We start from the raw sequence: 18,554 nt of genomic DNA on the forward strand, positions 1-18,554 counted from the left end.
TTTGCTTCGAATGCCAGCGTGAGGACGAACTTGTCAGGGTTGTGACTCTTTGTTGGTCACCAGAGGCCCTTGCTGTGTTTTCTTGTTTTTGGTTCTGTTAATCTGTTCTCATTATGACATATTGTTTTCACCTGTGCCTTGTTTGTACTGTGCTTTTTAAGTGGCTTGGATTCTTAGTTCTGTGCTTAGTTTTTCTCTCACATGCCACAGGGTTAGAGTTCCTTGATTTTGCTTTTTTGACTATCTGCTTTTTGTATATAATTTCTACTGCCAATAAAAGGAGTTAAGACGCTTATTTTTGGAGTCTGCTTTTGGGTCCACACTTGGATTCTGATAGAACTTCTTTGGTGTTTGCAGCTTAAACACATCCACTCTCAGTCCTCAGTTGAATACACACGCACAGGCACACAAAATCCAGAATCAAACATCTATTTCTTGAGGCACTGACTGCCCTACTTCTCTGCAGACTGAATAAACAAACAGATACACTCCCTTACTAGCATGTTAGTCTTTTTAAGATCATCACAAAAAAAGCTCTCAAAACAGCCAGTCAACAGAAAACTGTTCAGGAAAAGATCAACCAAACCCTGCTCTTATAAGTGCTGTTCTGTCCCCGTTCAGTCCTTCAGCAGTAACATAGTTATCCCAATTAGTCATTCCCTCATCAATGCACAGACCCATCAGAGCCAGTGTGTATTTCCTAAATTTAGAAGTGAATCTCAGCAGTGAATACTCCAAATCTGAGACACCAAAATGAGAGAGGAAAATCAAATGCGACTTACATTGCCTTGCTAGCGTACTGCATCCCTTGTGGAGGCTTGTGTGAGCGTGTTGGCGGTGTACGCTGCTGTGCTGTGCATGTGTGCGTGTGTGTGTCGGTCTGTTTCTGACGGCCTGTCTGTGTGTGTCAGTGCACTTGTGTCCTAGCTCTGGGCCAGACTGCTGGGACGACTGTCTCCATGCTGACTTGGCTGTCAGACATAAAAGAGGGCCTCCTTAACGGTCTAGAGAGCAATCCGCTCTCCCGTCCCCTGCACTTCGGGCACTACATCTAAGCGTGGTGAACCCCCGCCTCCCCCCCCTCCCTCCCCCCCTCTCTCTGCACCCAGCCAAGGATACCCTCCAGGGGTCTACACACGCCCAGAAAGATACCATCGAGAATGACACGCTCTCAGACAGGAATTGACGCTGGGACAAAAGCTGCCTCCCAGATCGGTTCAGTGGCGGCTCACTGGGCATTTCCCTCCCCTGCCTCCCAGCACCTATCACCACACGCTGGGACAACAGCGCACGCGCTGGTGGTCTGAAGCCACTGGGCTCCCTGCTTGGTTGTGCATTCAGTGGGATCCCAGGGAGTTCCAATAGAATACAGTACTCTTTTTCACTGGTATGTATTCATTTGTCATCTCTTAAGTACTCTGTTGCAACACAGTACAAGTTGAAGTTCAAAAAACAAGATTTGTGGTGTTTTTGTCCCAAAAAAAACCGAAACACATGACTAAGAGTGGCCATGAAGGTTTGATAGAGAACGTGTCGCTTTGGGGCATCTCATCACTACTTTGTGTTTGTAAAAACAGCATTTCTCTACCATTTGGTAACAAACTGGAGGAGAGATGGAGGAGTGTGTGAATAAAGTGACTCACCTGGTGTCAAACAGGGGGTCTGTGTACATAGGAGGGCAACACAACGTCTCCAGCTCCCTGGACAGCAAGCCACCTTGACACTGACGGGGAACAGCCTGCCCCCCCTTCCTGCCCCGCCCAGGGGGGCCGTCTGGGGAGAGAGATTAATCTGTTACACAACAATATCGCTGGTTCTGTTGTTTTAAGAGTTGTGGTGTTGAGGAGTAGGGGTGGGTGGTGAGGATGGGTCAGGAGGTTGTGTGGTGTGTGTGTGGTGTGTGTGGTGTGTGTGTGTTTGGGACGAGAGGGGAGGGGGCACAGGATTAAGGTGCTGAATATGGGGAAATTTAAGAAGAGTCTGTCTAGACAGGAGTATGTGTCTGGAAAGACACTAGCTGAAAATATTTTAAATGTGATTTGTATGGGTCCTTGGATTGAGAATTGTGAACGATCAAGAAAATATTGAAGCAACCGATTTAAGACAGTGAACTGATTATTTTCTACATGTTCATTTTGAACTGTTCAGTCTAGAGGGTGTGTAAACAGTAGACAATAGCCAGGTTGTGGCCATATGTTTCTACTCGCCAGTTTGCGGCTGGTTAGTAATCTCCTCAGCCCTTCAGATTTAGGAGGCTATTTTTGCTGGTTCTTAGTGAGAGGTATTGGCTTATTGTAAAGTAGTTACGTTAATATTTTCAACGATTGGAATTCAAGCCCTTTGAAAATATTGTGAGGTTCAGGATGAAATCCAATGACAAAAACTATTAAACAACCCAAAAGCCATTACAGACCAATAAGCTGTGAAATCTGTTGATGTTGCATCATGTAAACACACCACAGTGATTGATCGCAGAACGTCACCTTAGGACTAATGAGTAGAGCAGCACACTCAGCCCAGTTATGGCCCATTGGTTTCTTATATCATTTTCAGGGTCCTACTGTAAACTGCTTGTTAGGTGTAACTAGTGGTTAATTAATGTCTGTACCTTCACAATCCAGCAAAAAGCAGGTTAGCAGGTGGGGACATACTTCCTCCAGAACAGAACAAAATGCACAGAATGCAGCGGGCCCCTTCAAGGACAACTGGTCCAGAAATATCTCAGCCCTCTTGTCGTTGGAGTCCTGGCCTAGTATTTCCTTGTACTCCCCCAGAGAGAAAACTTTATCGTACACCAGGTACGGAAGCACTCTGTTGACATCCAGTTCATTCAGTATCATTTCTCTGTGCTGCTTTAGGATCTTGGTGGCTCGTTTTTTCTTCCTCCTGTTGTACGGCCTCCTGCTCGGGCGCGGCTTCTTCTGCTTCTTCACAAACCACTTCCTGGTACCACTTCCAAACATTTTGACGTTGAGGAGACCGACCAAAAATTCTTCCACTGCTCTGTCAACAAAGTGGCCAAGAAGAGGAAGGTGCATATTTCATTCTTGTGAGGGTACCATGCCACAAATGTCCCAGAACCCCCTTTGTTGTGGTCTCCTGAGTGTCTGAGGTAGGAATTGACAGTCTGGATCGCAGCAGACTCCTAGGCTGGTGCTTACAGACAGCTAAGAGGATTACCGTGCTCTAAGTAGGCCTGGACTACTATAAACTGTTCACTGCACTGGAGACGTACTTGGACAACTTGACATTTTGTCTCTGGGCCACTCACTCTGAGCCTAAAGAATGTGACACAAAAAGTTTTTGATTTTATTTATTTTGTTAAAACATTTTGGCAGCCGAAAGAAAATTTGATACCTATCTTTGGTATCCCTGATGTTGCAATCTGAATTTTTTAGGCAATTTTATTTTACATTTGAGCAACCGAAAATATTTAGATTGCAACATCTGGGATAGGTAGGTATTTTCGCCTCAAATTATTTCATTTTTGGGATCTGAATTTCACCATTCGAATATGAGCAACCTGAATTTCTGAACCTTTATTTTAATGGATCAGAATTTTTTTTACATTGAAATACATGTATATTTCAATTTTAAAGAGGTGAATTCAAAACCAACAAATTCGGAGGTGTGTAAATTTCAATATTAAGTATTCAATGCCTTTTAAAATTCTAAACATTATGTCACTGATTTGCTTCCGTGTTTAATAACTTGGAGGAAAAAGATCTGTAATTATAATTTCACTTTCACAGTACGGTTTATTCTGACAGGGATGGTGGAAATGTATATTACTGTAAAGTTACACTGCACAGACAATTTGACCTCGAGTCTTAGTCCATGTTGTCCAGGTAAATTGTTGTTCCTTCACCAGTAGATGGAGCAATTTTCAGTTTTTTGTCTGGTTGCACTATCTTTGAAACTATTAACAATTTTTACTAAACTCTACCACAAAACCTCACACCAAACTAGGAACACATTACAATAAACCAACAACTCTTGGAAAACTCTTCTAAAGCTTTGAAAACATTATGCTTTGCGTCAATATGATGCACACAAACCATCATTTGAATAAGCACACAAAGCAGCTACTACACACTTACAGTGTCATTAAAAACAATTGTATTTAGTTTTATTTGTGTGTGCAGGGCGTAGTTTACACATCCACTCCATACTTTACACATTTTGACACCTTTGTATATGTGTTTACAGTACTACAACAAATATTTATGGTAAACTCTGCTAAATGACTAAATGTAAATGTAAATGTAAACTGCTATTCATCTACTAACCGGAGGTCTGATACAAGGAAACACAATTATATTTATTGATGCCAGCTTATCTTCCTACTGGTGAACTGTATTGTATCCTGTGGTGCCTTACCTCATTAAAGTTCAGACATCTTTTGAGTCATCTAGTTAGAGGCCACCAAAGACACACAAGGGATGTAAAGTAATTTAAGAACTTCTAACTAACTTAGGTGTTTACGTGCTAAATCAAATAATATTTGTGTAACCAGTCCCAGAGGGTTCAACATAAAAGCCCAAGCCCATGACTACAACAGTTAACTTCTCATAAAGGTCATTCCAACTCAGGTGCGTGCATGACTTCCAGCACATATGAATCATTCAGAATATAAGTGTCCCTCTATTATAATCTCTTTCCCCAACAATATTAAGAATTGCCATAGTTCACATGCCAGTAAGCTTTGTTAATTTCGTATTAAGAGGGAATGAGGCCATTGCAGAAAACAACATTTAGCAACCTGCTATGAAACGGATTACCTCTGTCAACACAGCATAACAGCCATGTTTACACTCAGTTTTGTGAATCAACACTAGAAGAAGCAATCAGTCTGATTGCATTGTGCAGTATGTTGCAAGCAATAGTGTGTTACAAATACAAACAAAAGATACACTCTGCAAATGGAAGGACAATGATTCAATGATAAATTCACCTGCCATAAATCACACAATCAATTTGGCAAGTTTTTGCCTGCGTCATCCTGTCTTATAAGATTTTATCTATTCACACTTACAGAACTAAGGAAGTGTCTTGAAGTGGAACATGAACCTTTTCCCAGACATGGGCAGGTGAATCTGCAAAGTAAATAACATGTTTTATCTGCTGTTCCTTATGATAGGTTTGTCTAATTACACAACCCCAGGGATTTACTATCACTGAATCGTTAGACTATTTCCTTTGAACATCTGTGATCTTACAGTTTTTCTCAATTGCTAAGACACATTTCTTAAATGTGTACTGTTTTTCCTCCAAACTCTAAACACACATCTTCACACAAACTGTTTTGGCCAAACCCTTGACTTTTGACGTAAAATCTAAAACTGTAGTCAAAACCATATTATCTGTCGTATAAACCTACCTTATCATTCAAAATACACACAGAGCCCTCCAATAAAATCAACCTTCTGAATACCCTTTACACACTGCTGGGAGGAATTGAAAACACTATTATAAAAAGTTTTTATGAACCGTTGACTATAAAGTGTCCCTGAATTTTAGATATGTTCCACCTCATGAGTTTGACATGATGTAAATCATAACAATTGCAGATATTACAAGATGTTTATTTTCTATTTACACTATACAGCAATTGCATTTTGAGCATGTGTGACTGTAGTGGTCACAGCATTCATATAGGTAGTAGTACTGTTAGTCAACAACACAAATTCATAACTGTAATTTGGGGAACAAAGGTTGGATGAGAAAACAAGGAAACAAACAAAGCATTTTTTCACTTGGGTAACAGGTACGCTGCAGTACTGTTCAGTACTGTTAGTGCTTACACATCGATAATTGGTTGTTAAGGGTGTTTGAATTGCACTGGTTTGAGTTTACTTATCAAACGGCAGTGTTTTCTGAATGACATAATGTCTTGACTAGTGAGTGTGTTACAAATACAAACAAAAGATACACTTTGCAAATGGAAGGACAATGATTCAATGATAAATGATAGGGAGTCAGGTGGCTGAGCGGTGAGGGAATCGGGCTAGTAATCCGAAGGTTGCCAGTTCGATTCCCGGTCATGCCAACTGACGTTGTGTCCTTGGGCAAGGCACTTCACCCTGCTTGCCTAGGGGGAATGTCCCTGTATTTACTGTAAGTCGCTCTGGATAAGAGCGTCTGCTAAATGACTAAATGTAAAATGTAAATTCACCTGCCATAAATCACACAATCAATTTGGCAAGTTTTTGCCTGCGTCATCCTGTCTTATAAGATTTTGTAATTTCCCAAATCTATTCACACTTACAGAACTAAGGAAGTGTCTTGAAGTGGAACATGAACCTTTTCCCAGACATGGGCAGGTGAATCTGCAAAGTAAATAACATGTTTTATCTGCTGTTCCTTATGATAGGTTTGTCTAATTACACAACCCCAGGGATTTACTATCACTGAATCGTTAGACTATTTCCTTTGAACATATGGTGACAATTGTGTCTTAAAGTGAGAGGTGTGTTTAGACTTTTGCAGAGAAGTGTGAATGAACCTTAGAAATGTGTCAAAAATTGTAAATTGTGTTTAAAGACTGGGATGCATGGTCTTTCTGCTGGGAGTTGGCAAAATGGTTTTGTGAGGATGGCTTACACATTTTTGTGTGTTAGCAATTGAGAAAGATTGTAACTTAATCCATGATTTCATACAGTACTGTTGACTGGCATCAGGGCGCTTAGCTGAATAATTGTCTATGGCAAAATATTTTACCTTACTGTAATATGTTATGACCCAGTTCAAGAAAAACCAAAAAGACTTATGGATGTGACTTTTTAAATTCTGTATTTGTTTGTCCCCATAATTATAGATGACAATGCATTACATAAACAGATACTGTATATCACAATTTTATTTTAAATTGAATAAATCTGCATATACCACATACTATGATTACTATACGTATACTATGCATAAAAATATTCTGGCCCATCTATAAAAATAGAAAAAATCTGGCACATCTGAAAAAAGGGGACTGTTTGACAGTGAAGGCAGGCTAGAAGTTCTCATAATGATGGATGAAGTGGGCCTGGTCTCTCTTGTTCATCTGCTGGCAAGCCTTCTCCACGTTCTTGGTGAGTCCAGGAGGTCCACAGCTGAACACACCGATTTTAACCACCTTCAGGGAGGAGAAGAAAAAAACTCCAACTGTCAACCATCTTGCTATATCTAGATAGCCCTGGTGGGTCACAACCCCCCACAAAAAAACTTCAGATGGTGCGCTTTTATTTTGAAAGGTGCTCAAGCTTCACACATTCACCGTGAGACACAGAGTTGATAGCCATCTCGAGTTATACAGAGTTACATGCCACCTACCAGCCAATCACAAACACCACCAGCACCACCCCACATGATTTCACTAGTCTATAGATAGAAGGAAGCAGAGGAATGTTCTGAGGTGCTGCTAAGCAGGAAGTGACAGAGCAGGAAGTGACAGAGCAGGAAGTGACAGAGCAGGAAGTGACATGCATGGAGAGAGAGGGACCAGTCACTGACCTCAGGATGAACTTCCTGTAGCGAGTTGAAGAAGGGCACGAATGGGGGACGACCGAAGTGGGTGACAGACCGCAGGCCGGTGAACAGGCTCTGGTTCCGCACTTTCTGGAAGTGACGTTCGCACACATACTGCAGTCGCATCCCACACAAAGACACACACAAACACACACAGACACACACATCACTTTACGTAACCGGTACATACTCTACAGACCACAGTTCCTTCATCAAGAAGACTCGAATCACTCCGTTCACTACAATAATATTTCCTGTCAGTCACCAGCATGGTGGTGCGAAGGTCGAACTTCTCAGGCAGCTGTGTGATGTAGGTGTGGACCGACACGAGGTCCAGAGTGTCCTTCTCCTCTACTTCCTTGATGATGTCAGACACCCACTCAAACTGGCGCTGTGTTCGTGTGACCCAGATGAAGTAGACCTTCAACACATCAGTCAGTGTGGTGATTAGTATGACGTGAGATGGCATACAGGGGTCAGGTAAAGATCTGTTTCAGGGGCACTGTACCTTTTTACACTGAATCTTAGACTTGTTTGAGGACACAAGGTCCTTTAGGATGGAGGCAAACGGAGTGACTCCGATTCCCCCCCCGACCAGAACAGACACCTCAAAGTCTGTCCACTCCTGGTGCCCTTCTCCAAACGGCCCGTCCAGGTACAGCTGAAGGTGTCATTAAACAGTCAGGGAAACTTAGCATTCACACAGCAAACACACAAATGCACACAAACATCCATGAACACACACACACACACACACACACACACACACACACACACACACACACAAACAGGTGCTGACATACCTTTGGATATGTGCCCAGCTCTGCAAGGCTCTCTGGAGTGTAGAGCTCTCTGAGTTGGCTCGTCCAGGGCCCCACAGCGCGAATGTGCAGGCTGAGGGTTTTCTCGTGTGGGGCTGAAGTCAGAGTGAACGGGTGGTACTCGTCTGTGGCCAGAGCCAGGCAGGCCACACGGACCCACTGGCCTGAGCGGTACACAAAACCCTGCGGACGCTTGAACTCCAGGTACGTCACTCCTGCGGAAAAGCAGTCACGGATCGGTGAAACCAACACGTGACGTTACTATAAACACTGTGAACCGGAAGAAGATAACCCTCTCTGATTGTGAATTATTATTAAGATGAACAGGATGATGTTGATGATCATAATAAATGATGACTGTGGAATTAGATGGCTGTGTGTGGGACTGAAACTGTTCATCAATTTGTTTATTTCAATAATAATAAGAACACGCATCAAATATCCAACTACAACAGAAGTCTTTTGGTGTGGTGTAGTCTCTACTGTAGTCCTATACTAAGCTTTGATTGGCTGGGAGAAGTGGGGGTACCTGAAGGCAGCAGCTCAGCCTTCACTACAGGGATCTCCACCTTCTTCCTGTTCAGGCTGATGAGCTTGTCTAGCAGGAAGAGCAGGGCTGGGGGGATCAGGAAGATGTAGAAGCGGGGCTCCTGGAGGAGGGCGTAGCTGCCATGGATGACCGTCTGTCATGGAGGAGCACACAGCCAAGACTTACTCCACTTTGGGACCTCCGTCAGGATCCACCACACCATGTTAACAGCGCAACACCACAATGGTGTGCACGAGGGGTTTATTTATTTTATTTATTTATTTTTATATACACAGTGACAGATGGAAGGTGGGGGGGAGAGGAGGGGGCGCTCACCAGAATGTACACAAGCATGTAGAGGTTGTGTGTAAGCCAGAATCCCTGGAAGCTGATTCGTCGGAAGTAGAAGGAGGCGAACACGTACATGAAGGCAAAGATGAAGAGAAGCAGAATGCCTGTGAGGCCTGAAACAAGAACAGATGCATCCATGATGGAACCATTCACTTTCTGTGCTACAATGTTACGTTTTTTGAGATTCGTTTTGGTTTATTCTCCAGATTACCTGGGACAGTCTGGAAGAACCACCATGTCCACGGCATAGGAAGTTCAGACCTGAAGATAGTAAAAAAAAAAAAAAAAAAATCCACAATCAGGAAAAATATTCAATTATATTTCAATTAAAAAAGTAACTGTTAGAATATAAAGACATTACCCGTTGTTAGACAGGATCTTGGGGAAAAGACAGGCCAAGATGCTGAGTTCACTGACAGAGAAGATGTAGACATTGACCACATGACCCAGACTGTGAGCAACTTCAGAGAAAGGAGAAAAGGAAGTACAGAGTGGCTTCAGAACGTTTTTGGGGCCCAGTAATCTACACCTATCTGCCAAACTGTAGGGTCTGAATAGGCACGTAAATGAAAGATTACCGAAAATTATATTTAAAAACCTTGTAATGATGGCTAATTTAGTGTAGAATTTAGTGTGTAATGTAAAAAAAACTAAACACAACAAAATATTCTCAAAGTGAAAGGTTCCGAAAACCTTCTGGAGACAGTATATATATATAGGTGTACCTATAACGAACATTAAAAGACCCTTCCCATCATCCACGTCTTCAGGCAGCGAGCCTCCACCTTACCCGTGAGGACGATGGCCGCCATGGCCATGAAGCGGTGGAAATCGATGGCGGCGTCGAAGGGGATGTAACGGTTGAGGAAAGTCTCTCGGAAAATGGTGATGAGGTTCCTGCAGACAGTCAGCAGCATGTAGGGGAACAGGAAGGAGATGGCGGCGGCAGAACCTCGGGACACGATGATGCCCACCACCGAGGTCTCTGGGAACCCGGACGAGTTGGCCTGAAAACCATAGTCTAAACACAGAACTAGTGGTTTGTATATGTTAGTCCACGGGTTATTACTCTCAAGCTCGCTCTCAAGCAGGCTCAAGCAGTTCACTCAAATTCAATTTGAGGTTTAGTTACTTCTAAGAATTGAAATACTTAACAAATAGTAGATGCTTTTGTGAGGCAAACATGCATTGCCTGTTTTCAACTGTATGAGGGAATGGCTTGTCAATGCCTTGGAGCAGGTAACCCTCATGACACTAACAGTCCTTGACAGGTTTCTGAGGGGGTGAGGGGGGGGGAATGAGCACCAGAACTCACAATAGCATCTCTCCAGAGCCAGCCCAGCAGTAATGCCATAGACGATAGTGGAGCAAACAATATGGCGACGGTAGTTCTCAACAAAACGCTTGAACTGCTGGATTTTATTTTGAATTGGATTCCTGTTGTATTTGTCCCTCTTGGGTTTAACATAGACCTTTGGGTGATGGTTGCTTGGCCTAGGATAAGGAGAATACAGGTAGTGCTTTAAAGTTGGTTTAAAACACCATGCATACAATAACCCTCATATTTGAAAGGCTCAAGGACAGAGGGCAGGTTGCATCACACTTACATCACACTTTTGTGGTGAACCACAAAAACAAATAAGCAAAAACCTACATTTTCCCATGTCGTTTGCGAAGCTCCGATCCCTCTTTCTCCATGCTGCTGTCTCCCAACTGCTGATCCCCTTCAGATGGACTGAAGGTGCAGATGATAAGATCGTTAAATACACCAACAGACTTGGATGGCCCTCTGATTTGGAAATGGTTGTAAAGAAGCCAAGGAACGGCTGTGGCCGGGCCTCTCTCTGTTTCGCTCCGTTCTCTTTCCTACATTTACATTTAGTCATTTAGCAGACGCTCTTATCCAGAGCGACTTACAGTAAGTACAGGGACATTCCCCTGAGGCAAGTAGGGTGAAGTGCCTTGCCCAAGGACACAACGTAATTTTCCACGGCCAGGAATCAAACCGGTAACCTTCTGATTAATAGCCCGATTACTTAACCGCTCAGCCACCTGACCCCCACTTACCTGGCTTTCGCAGGGACGATAAAGGACACCCGCTGGTCCCGACTCATCTTTTTCTTCTTCTGCATCTCCATACCTGCAGGCACAACACGCCAACATACAGTACCTGGGCTGAGAGAAATACAGCGGAGAGGAAACTAATTTCAGGTCTTCCATTTGCCCCCGTCCTTCATCACCTTTGATGTTGAGCTGAGCAAACTGCAGCTCTTTCTCGTGGTCCCTCAGCAGGAAGTGAAAGTCTTCCCAGGTGATGTGCTCCTTATTGTTGAAGCCTGCAGCCTCCAGCATGGCCTTGATAGCTTCCTCTGCCTGGCTCTTGCTAAGGGCACCGCTTGAGATCTCGATGAAGGACCTGCAGCACACAGGTGAGGTGAGTGAGAGCAGGAAAACCACAGGTGTGGTGGTACGCTACAACCTGAGTGGCTAACCTGAGTAGTCTGGAAAACGCCTCTTTAGACAAGAAGCCGTTCCCGTCAATGTCATGCATTGAGAACATCAGCTTGGATTTTTCCTCTGGGGAACCTATAGACAGGATAAAGGCAGTCATATCATCATGTCGTAACATGCTATCGAACAGAGGGCATGCTTCAAAGTGAATGGCATTGATGTTAATGTGTTTGAAATCCACTGGGATTACCTTTCATGAATATGACAATGACATCGAGGAACTCTTGGAAAGAAAGGTAGCCATTGCCATCTTTGTCGGCCAGCGTGAACATGGAGTCCACAAAGAGTGAATCGTGTTTGAGTCCGAGGGTGTCTGCAAACTCAGTTCCTGTCAGTTCACACTGCAGCGCCTCCCTGGTCTTTCTACTGGACGTCCCTCTCACATCACCAGCATCACACCTGTCAATCTCCAGGACCTACCCAACCCAAATGTAATAATCAGTCTTGATTGTGTGACATCTCTGATTATACTGATTGTCACGTACGATGGATACCGATTGGTGCCAACCGAGATATACGGTACTTGAGTCACTTATGCCATTATCGTGACCAGACGCAACTCCATGGAGGTTTATTGCCTTTGGCAACTCCATGGAAGTCTATCTCCTTTGGATTGCCTAACCTGGTTAATATATGACTAATACAGGTAATATCCTATGACTATTACAGTCATATAATAGGAGCAGCGTTACCTTGGCAAAGGCATGTCGGATGAAGGTCTCCACTATTTGAGCTCTCTGCTCTTTGGTTACGGCCTCTCTGAGAAGCTCCTTCTCACTTGTCACTGTCACTGTCATCTGTCTGTTACTGTTAGTCCCCTCAGAGCGCAGGTGATTAACAAACTCTGCCCGCTTGAACTCATCGTCAAAAAACAACACCTGCAGCATAAGAAAAAGGAAGTTGATTCACGTGGAGCAGAGTTACGTGGTTTTTCCAACGGTTCCGAGGTGAGGATCCTTCCTGTTCGCTGTCTGGGGAGTCAGGTGGCTGAGCGGTGAGGGAGTCGGGCTAGTAATCCGAAGGTTGCCAGTTCGATTCCCGGTCATGCCAACTGACGTTGTGTCCTTGGGCAAGGCACTTCACCCTACCTGCCTCGGGGGGAATGTCCCTGTACTTACTGTAAGTCGCTCTGGATAAGAGCGTCTGCTAAATGACTAAAAATGTAAATGTAAAATGTAAATGTAAAAATGTCTCTGACGGCACTCACCAGATCGTATTCCTTAGGGACTTTGAGGAGCAGAACTCTGCGGGAACGATCGTTGGCCAGAAGGACGTCCAGGCTGGTCTGTGCTCCAAGACTGAGACAGCGAAGGGCAGGCCCGTCGCCGTCAAACATCTGCAGCCTCTTCCTGTCGTCCACGTGCACACTAACTGGGCGCAGAGGCTTCTTTGGGCCCTGCCACTCACACGCTACAGGACAGAGAGAGACAGAGTAACGTTGTAAGCTGGGATGGGTCTAGCTCAGCCGTAGAACATTAGACTGCACATCAACAAACAAAGTTAACTGGGCCATTTAAAGTTTGGGAATGTAGCAAGTTAGATGGCAGTGGATGTAGGTGATGATAGGACCGTGTCATCGGTTGGGCCCCCGTGAACACACCCGTGAGTCCTACAGCGGGCTCCTCAGTGCTGGCAGCAGCCCTGCCTCTCCTCTGGAACTTCTTAAATTTGTTATTGCGGAAACCGGCCACTGCATTAGCCATTAGAAAGCTCACTATAAAGAAGGAAACAACATTATATTATAATGTATTGTAATAATAATTCATTATAATGTAATAATATTATTTCAACCTGCTATGCACTTATCAGTGATCCCGACCGAACAGACATCCGGCAATACGGTTAAATGACAACATGCTATTTCAACAGAACTGCTATCATCAAGTAGGTACACTGACCAACAGGGAAAAGAAATAATGCAACAATGGTGACACCAAAGCCCACTTTGTGTCCATCAAAGTAGTTGAGCGTGGTAACATTGATGCAGGGGGGGAGGATAGAGGCAGTGACTTGTGCTGGTTGGGGACAGGGGTTACCTGCGGGTGAAAGGTAGACACCACATACACGTGATCCCACAGACCAGTCACACCTTCATGTAATACACCACGCATTTAGTCTTTTTTTTTTTTACATTTAGTCATATACCAATCCTGAATGAATTTACCATCCTTCCAGAAGAACACATTCTCCTGCACGCCCCCAAATTCTGCGATGGTGACTGATAGGATATCATGAAATTTGGTCTTCCGAATTTCCTGGATAGCCGTATCATTGAACAAGCTATGTCAAAGACACCAAACATGAATGAGTGGTTGCTCATGGTCGGATGATGATTGCATGTTTCAATGCCGTAATCAATTATAAAGATGATGAAACACTTTCTAGCTTGCTGTTCGCATATCACTTTTACCCATTCTGCCTGTTCTCGAACCAGAATCGATCACCATTTCTGATTCGCTCAAACTGGTCCAAGATGATGGAGGTGAAAACTTGACCTGGACCATCAACAGACTCCAGGAGACCGCCGGGGAACAACTCTAGTTGAGAAATATCCTCCCCATAAAGGTCTGCCAGATCTTTGAACAACTGTGAAAGCATTGGAATACAGAAAAGTTTTTTTATTTAGGTCGAGTCACAAATCATCTTAGTTCTATCCGTCTGCTAAAGGTTAGTGCTTCGAGGCCCTATGGTTGTGGTTGTGTTACCTGAGGATGTGTTCTGTTGAGCTCTGGGTTAATGTCTGCCCAGGCCAGCACCGGATCAAGGCCCAAGGCCTCTCTGACCTGGGTGTAAGTCGGGAGGCCATGGTCTCTGCCTCTCTGGACGGTCAGAGCCACTAGGTCTGAGCGTGAGAACCTCAGAGGGCCATACATGTAGTCTGTGAGGGACATGGAAGAACCACACTGATGTCAGGTGGCTGAGCGGTTAGGGAATCAGGCTATTAATCAGAAGGTTGCTGGTTTGATTCCTGGCCGTGAAAAATGACGTTGTGTCCTTGGGCAAGGCACTTCACCCTACATGCCTCGGAGGAATGTCCCTGTACTTACTGTAAGTTGCTCTGGATAAGACCGTCTGCTAAATGACTCAATTTAAATGTTAATGTTGGATATGTCATTCTCGTACAGGAAATGAAGACCGAAAGTTCAATTTACCCCTTAAGTCCTCCACAATGATGTTGTCTTCTCTCTCCGCAATCTGGGACGCCATGCCCATGATGAGATCATCCACGTCCTGGCCCGACTCCAAGTCAAGGCTCTAGAATCCAGTTTTATTTTAGTTATTGAATTAATAAACCATAAGTATCTGTGTATAAATACTGTATACTTCTCTTGAAGTGACAAGTGTATTACACGACAAAACCTTTCATACATGCAGCACTGTACACAGGGGTCATTTATATTGTAAAATGTTTTTACCTGACGCTTCCAAAAACTGTTGCACATACGCAGCGCTGGGGATGGGTTCCCGTCGTCGTTGAATTCGCGAAAGTGGCAGGTTCTGTTTCTGCTCCGCAGGAATGGATGAAACATTCATTAATACATGCTGTTATAGTATGAAACCACTGAAAAATATATTCAGAATTTGGGACATTCTGTTGAAAATAAAAAAATCCATCCAACAGTTGTAGATTCATGTGAAGTCGTGGCTAGGTGTTACCTCATGTAGACACCAGGGGGCACCATAGTGGAGGCAAAGCTGGCAGCAGCCTGGAACTCAGGGGAAATTCCTGGGTCTACAAACTTCTGGTAGCCTATGAATATGCCATAAAAAACACACCCAATAAAATAACTATGAAAAGCTGGATGATACCATTGGTTACGTGCCAATCCCAATTAGTCCGGTACAGAAAATATATTTTTATATTGTCTGGGAATCGCCAAGAAGCTATAACGTAATGTGATTCATGACACTAAAATCTGATCTGATCAGATTTGTCTTCTTCCGGCTCATGGTCCACCAACCTACTTGAACTGAAACTGCTGATTCAACAGAACACCTGGCCACTCTGTTGACGAGGCGTGTTTTTGGACAACACCACAAGAGGTAGCTCACCTAACAACGGCTGTCTTGTGGTCACCAGTGCATTACCTTGCTCCCTCACATTCTCAGTCATGTGCATACACACTAACCCACTCTTCTCTCTCACCTGGGTATGAAGGCAGTGTCTTGTTTCCCAGGTATCCAGGTAGCCATTCGTAAAGGGCAATATTCTGTTGGAGATGCAAAATTATAAATAAACAAATCCTGATGTTTTTTTCCCAAATAACAATTCAATTATATGTGAAATAACCAGTTAAAAATAACACTATTGTTATTGACAAGATACTTTAATTGACTGGAATGTAGGCAGTGTGCTGCTCTAAACTCAGTGACAGTTGACACACTCAGCCTTAAACTAAAACCATTTCATCCATACAATCACAACCACCTGGTGGTGATGCAACGGCACTCTTTTCAGGGCATAAATTAAATGAACACCTGGCTAGAAAATGGATTAAAAGAGAATTGTCCTTGTACCTGGAACATTGCCACAACAGTTTTTCTGGCATTTTGAAACAGGTCTTCATCTGACCACTCAGGGTTGTCCTCACGCAGTTTGGAAGCCAGGTGATTGTGGTAGCGAAACCAGATAATCTCCTCAGCCACTGTGAACAGATTCTCGTTGGCCCAGGCATTTCCCAACTCTGGAAATTAAACAAAGACACAAGCCATTTCCTCACAACTCTAGGATAGGAAAACCTTTCTTGAGGTTCTACAAAATACTGTCCGAAAAGAACGTGCCTGAAATGCACAGGATCGCTGTGCATGGAAGATCATTGATTGAGTCATGTTTTGTGTGTTTGTTTTGAAGAAACGGCAGTGGTTCCCTCCCAGGTTGCAACACAGAGAGAGAGACTGCACCGCCCATGACAAAAACAAAGTTCAGGAAGTACTGCTTTCTCAACAGTCAAACTCCATTCTCTGTGTTGCAAAGTGTGGAGGATTTACAGTTCTCAGGATAACAATCCATCCACAAAATACAGATGCATAACGCACGGCTTGTTGCACTGCTTTGCGACTCTCCAAGGGATATTCATTTCTACAGTGTATTTGGTAACACAGATCTATTCACCAATTCATTCTATGTTACGGATTTGAAACAGTCAATCTTCAGTGTCAACTTGTGTAAAGACTGCAGGAGTTTTACCATAGAGCCCGTGTGGGCCGTGTTCTCCTGTTGAAGGGTCTGCAGCACTCCACATGAGGAGATGCGGCCCACCCCGTTTGGGCATGTTGCCCTCAGACCCAGTAACTAACAGGCCACCTTTGAACGTCCTCAGGGTGTCTGACCACGAACTGGACGGTCCGTAGATGGAGCTGCCATCTAACCATGCTGTCACTAGGTTCACCTGTATGGTACATGATGGGGATATAACAGGGATTCCGTTAATGTCCTAATCGACTGACACTGATACTAGTGCACTTGTGTAACAGTAGGCTACCGGTGTGCGGGGGTTGTTAGGACTCTGGCTGGAGTCTTTGTCCCAGACACCTCGCTGGAATGGGAGATTAACTTCACCAGTGCCGGTAGGATCAAAGACACGATCTCCTTTTGGAACTGGGATGTTCATAAACTCAGGCGGGCAGCCAGGTTGTCTTGAGTCAAGGACTTCAAACAAAACATGGTAGCCTAGACAGTCGAAGTGAAAGAAAAGAAAAATGTAAGTCGATTGACTGTTGATAACATTATGGGCAGTTTCTGTAACATTCGGTGCAATTTTTGAAAAGTAGACATGAAAAAAAATCTGACAGATTTTGGTGTGCAGTATCCTACTTACCAAAAAACACGGAGAGGACAGTTCGGTTGTGTTTTGAAGGTAGGCTTGATGGACCGTTTGAGATCACATTGCTCAGACTGCGTGGATTGGGCAACTGTTTAACAGGCTGATAAACGCCGTCAGAATAGCGCGCGGGCAGGAGACGCACAAGATGAGAACCTGCAGGCATACAGTAAATCCAACTGTCAATGTCAATAGTGCGGTGATTGTAATTCGTTTCTCAAGCAATAATTTTAACTATGAAATATTTAAAATAGTTATTGCTTACAAAACGAAGGAAACTTACCAACAGCTCCTCGACTGTGATATGCCACATTGTTATACCAACCGTCGTGCCGTTGAACTTCCCAGGTAACTTTGGAGTGGGAATCTGTACAGGTGAATTTTAACAGTCCTTTTTGATATTCAGTCCATTGTCAGCAAAGTATACACTTTTACGTCACCAAATAACAAATCTATTTGTCTAATTAAATAAGGTATTGGGACAGACTTACCTTCAACAAAAGCCGCTAACACTACCAGTTTTAGGATACTCCAGATCCATGTACGTAAATCCATTGGTGCGAGAGATGGTTGAGCTGCCAAGTCTCCCGCTCAGTCAAGAGTAGTCGAGGAGGAGTTCTCGTTGGAAATAGAACGGTAGGGAAACTTTTAATTTGAATCGATAAAATTTAAAATAAATAATTTTTTTAATTGAGCGCATATATTTGAGGTGTCGAGTAGCGTAATCGCGTCTCTTAATCGTCAGTTTTTGTACATCAGCTTGAAATGTTTGTGCGCGAAATGGGATCATATTAGCAAATATGAAAACAACGTTGTTTTGGTTATTTTATATAGGCTACCATATATCCTATATTTAATAGCAACTTACCCAATTATGAGGATGAAATGTATTCAGCGAACAGATGTCCAAGACAAATAAATCAGAGTAATACAATAGCTAGAGGATGATCTCGTGCCTGCCACAAACTGAGATATGTCCCTTTCCCACCTAAAGAGGGAATG

At 43.6% G+C, this 18,554-nt stretch overlaps 1 protein-coding gene across 1 annotated transcript; it reads right to left on the reverse strand.

Annotated features, from left to right (window-relative positions):
• Positions 1 to 6,807: 6,807 nt before the first annotated feature.
• On the reverse strand, positions 6,808 to 18,107 carry duox (dual oxidase). The gene is made up of 33 exons (XM_067234439.1): positions 18,044 to 18,107; positions 17,836 to 17,919; positions 17,550 to 17,708; positions 17,214 to 17,401; positions 16,919 to 17,120; positions 16,249 to 16,415; positions 15,878 to 15,941; positions 15,388 to 15,481; positions 15,147 to 15,234; positions 14,883 to 14,985; positions 14,436 to 14,608; positions 14,141 to 14,316; positions 13,895 to 14,010; positions 13,629 to 13,766; positions 13,331 to 13,444; positions 12,938 to 13,140; positions 12,423 to 12,608; positions 11,921 to 12,146; positions 11,712 to 11,805; positions 11,460 to 11,635; positions 11,287 to 11,359; positions 10,874 to 10,954; positions 10,535 to 10,713; positions 10,010 to 10,240; positions 9,581 to 9,680; positions 9,431 to 9,480; positions 9,205 to 9,332; positions 8,869 to 9,022; positions 8,322 to 8,554; positions 8,027 to 8,179; positions 7,784 to 7,939; positions 7,504 to 7,632; positions 6,808 to 7,126 (listed from the first exon to the last, which is right to left on the reverse strand). The coding sequence occupies exons 1-33, from the start codon at positions 18,105 to 18,107 to the stop codon at positions 7,004 to 7,006; spliced, it is 4,605 nt and encodes a 1,534-aa protein (XP_067090540.1). The 3' UTR covers positions 6,808 to 7,003.
• Between the last annotated feature and the right edge of the window lie 447 nt (positions 18,108 to 18,554).

This window comes from Osmerus mordax, chromosome 4, assembly GCF_038355195.1.
Source record: "Osmerus mordax isolate fOsmMor3 chromosome 4, fOsmMor3.pri, whole genome shotgun sequence".
Classification (NCBI taxonomy): domain Eukaryota; kingdom Metazoa; phylum Chordata; class Actinopteri; order Osmeriformes; family Osmeridae; genus Osmerus; species Osmerus mordax.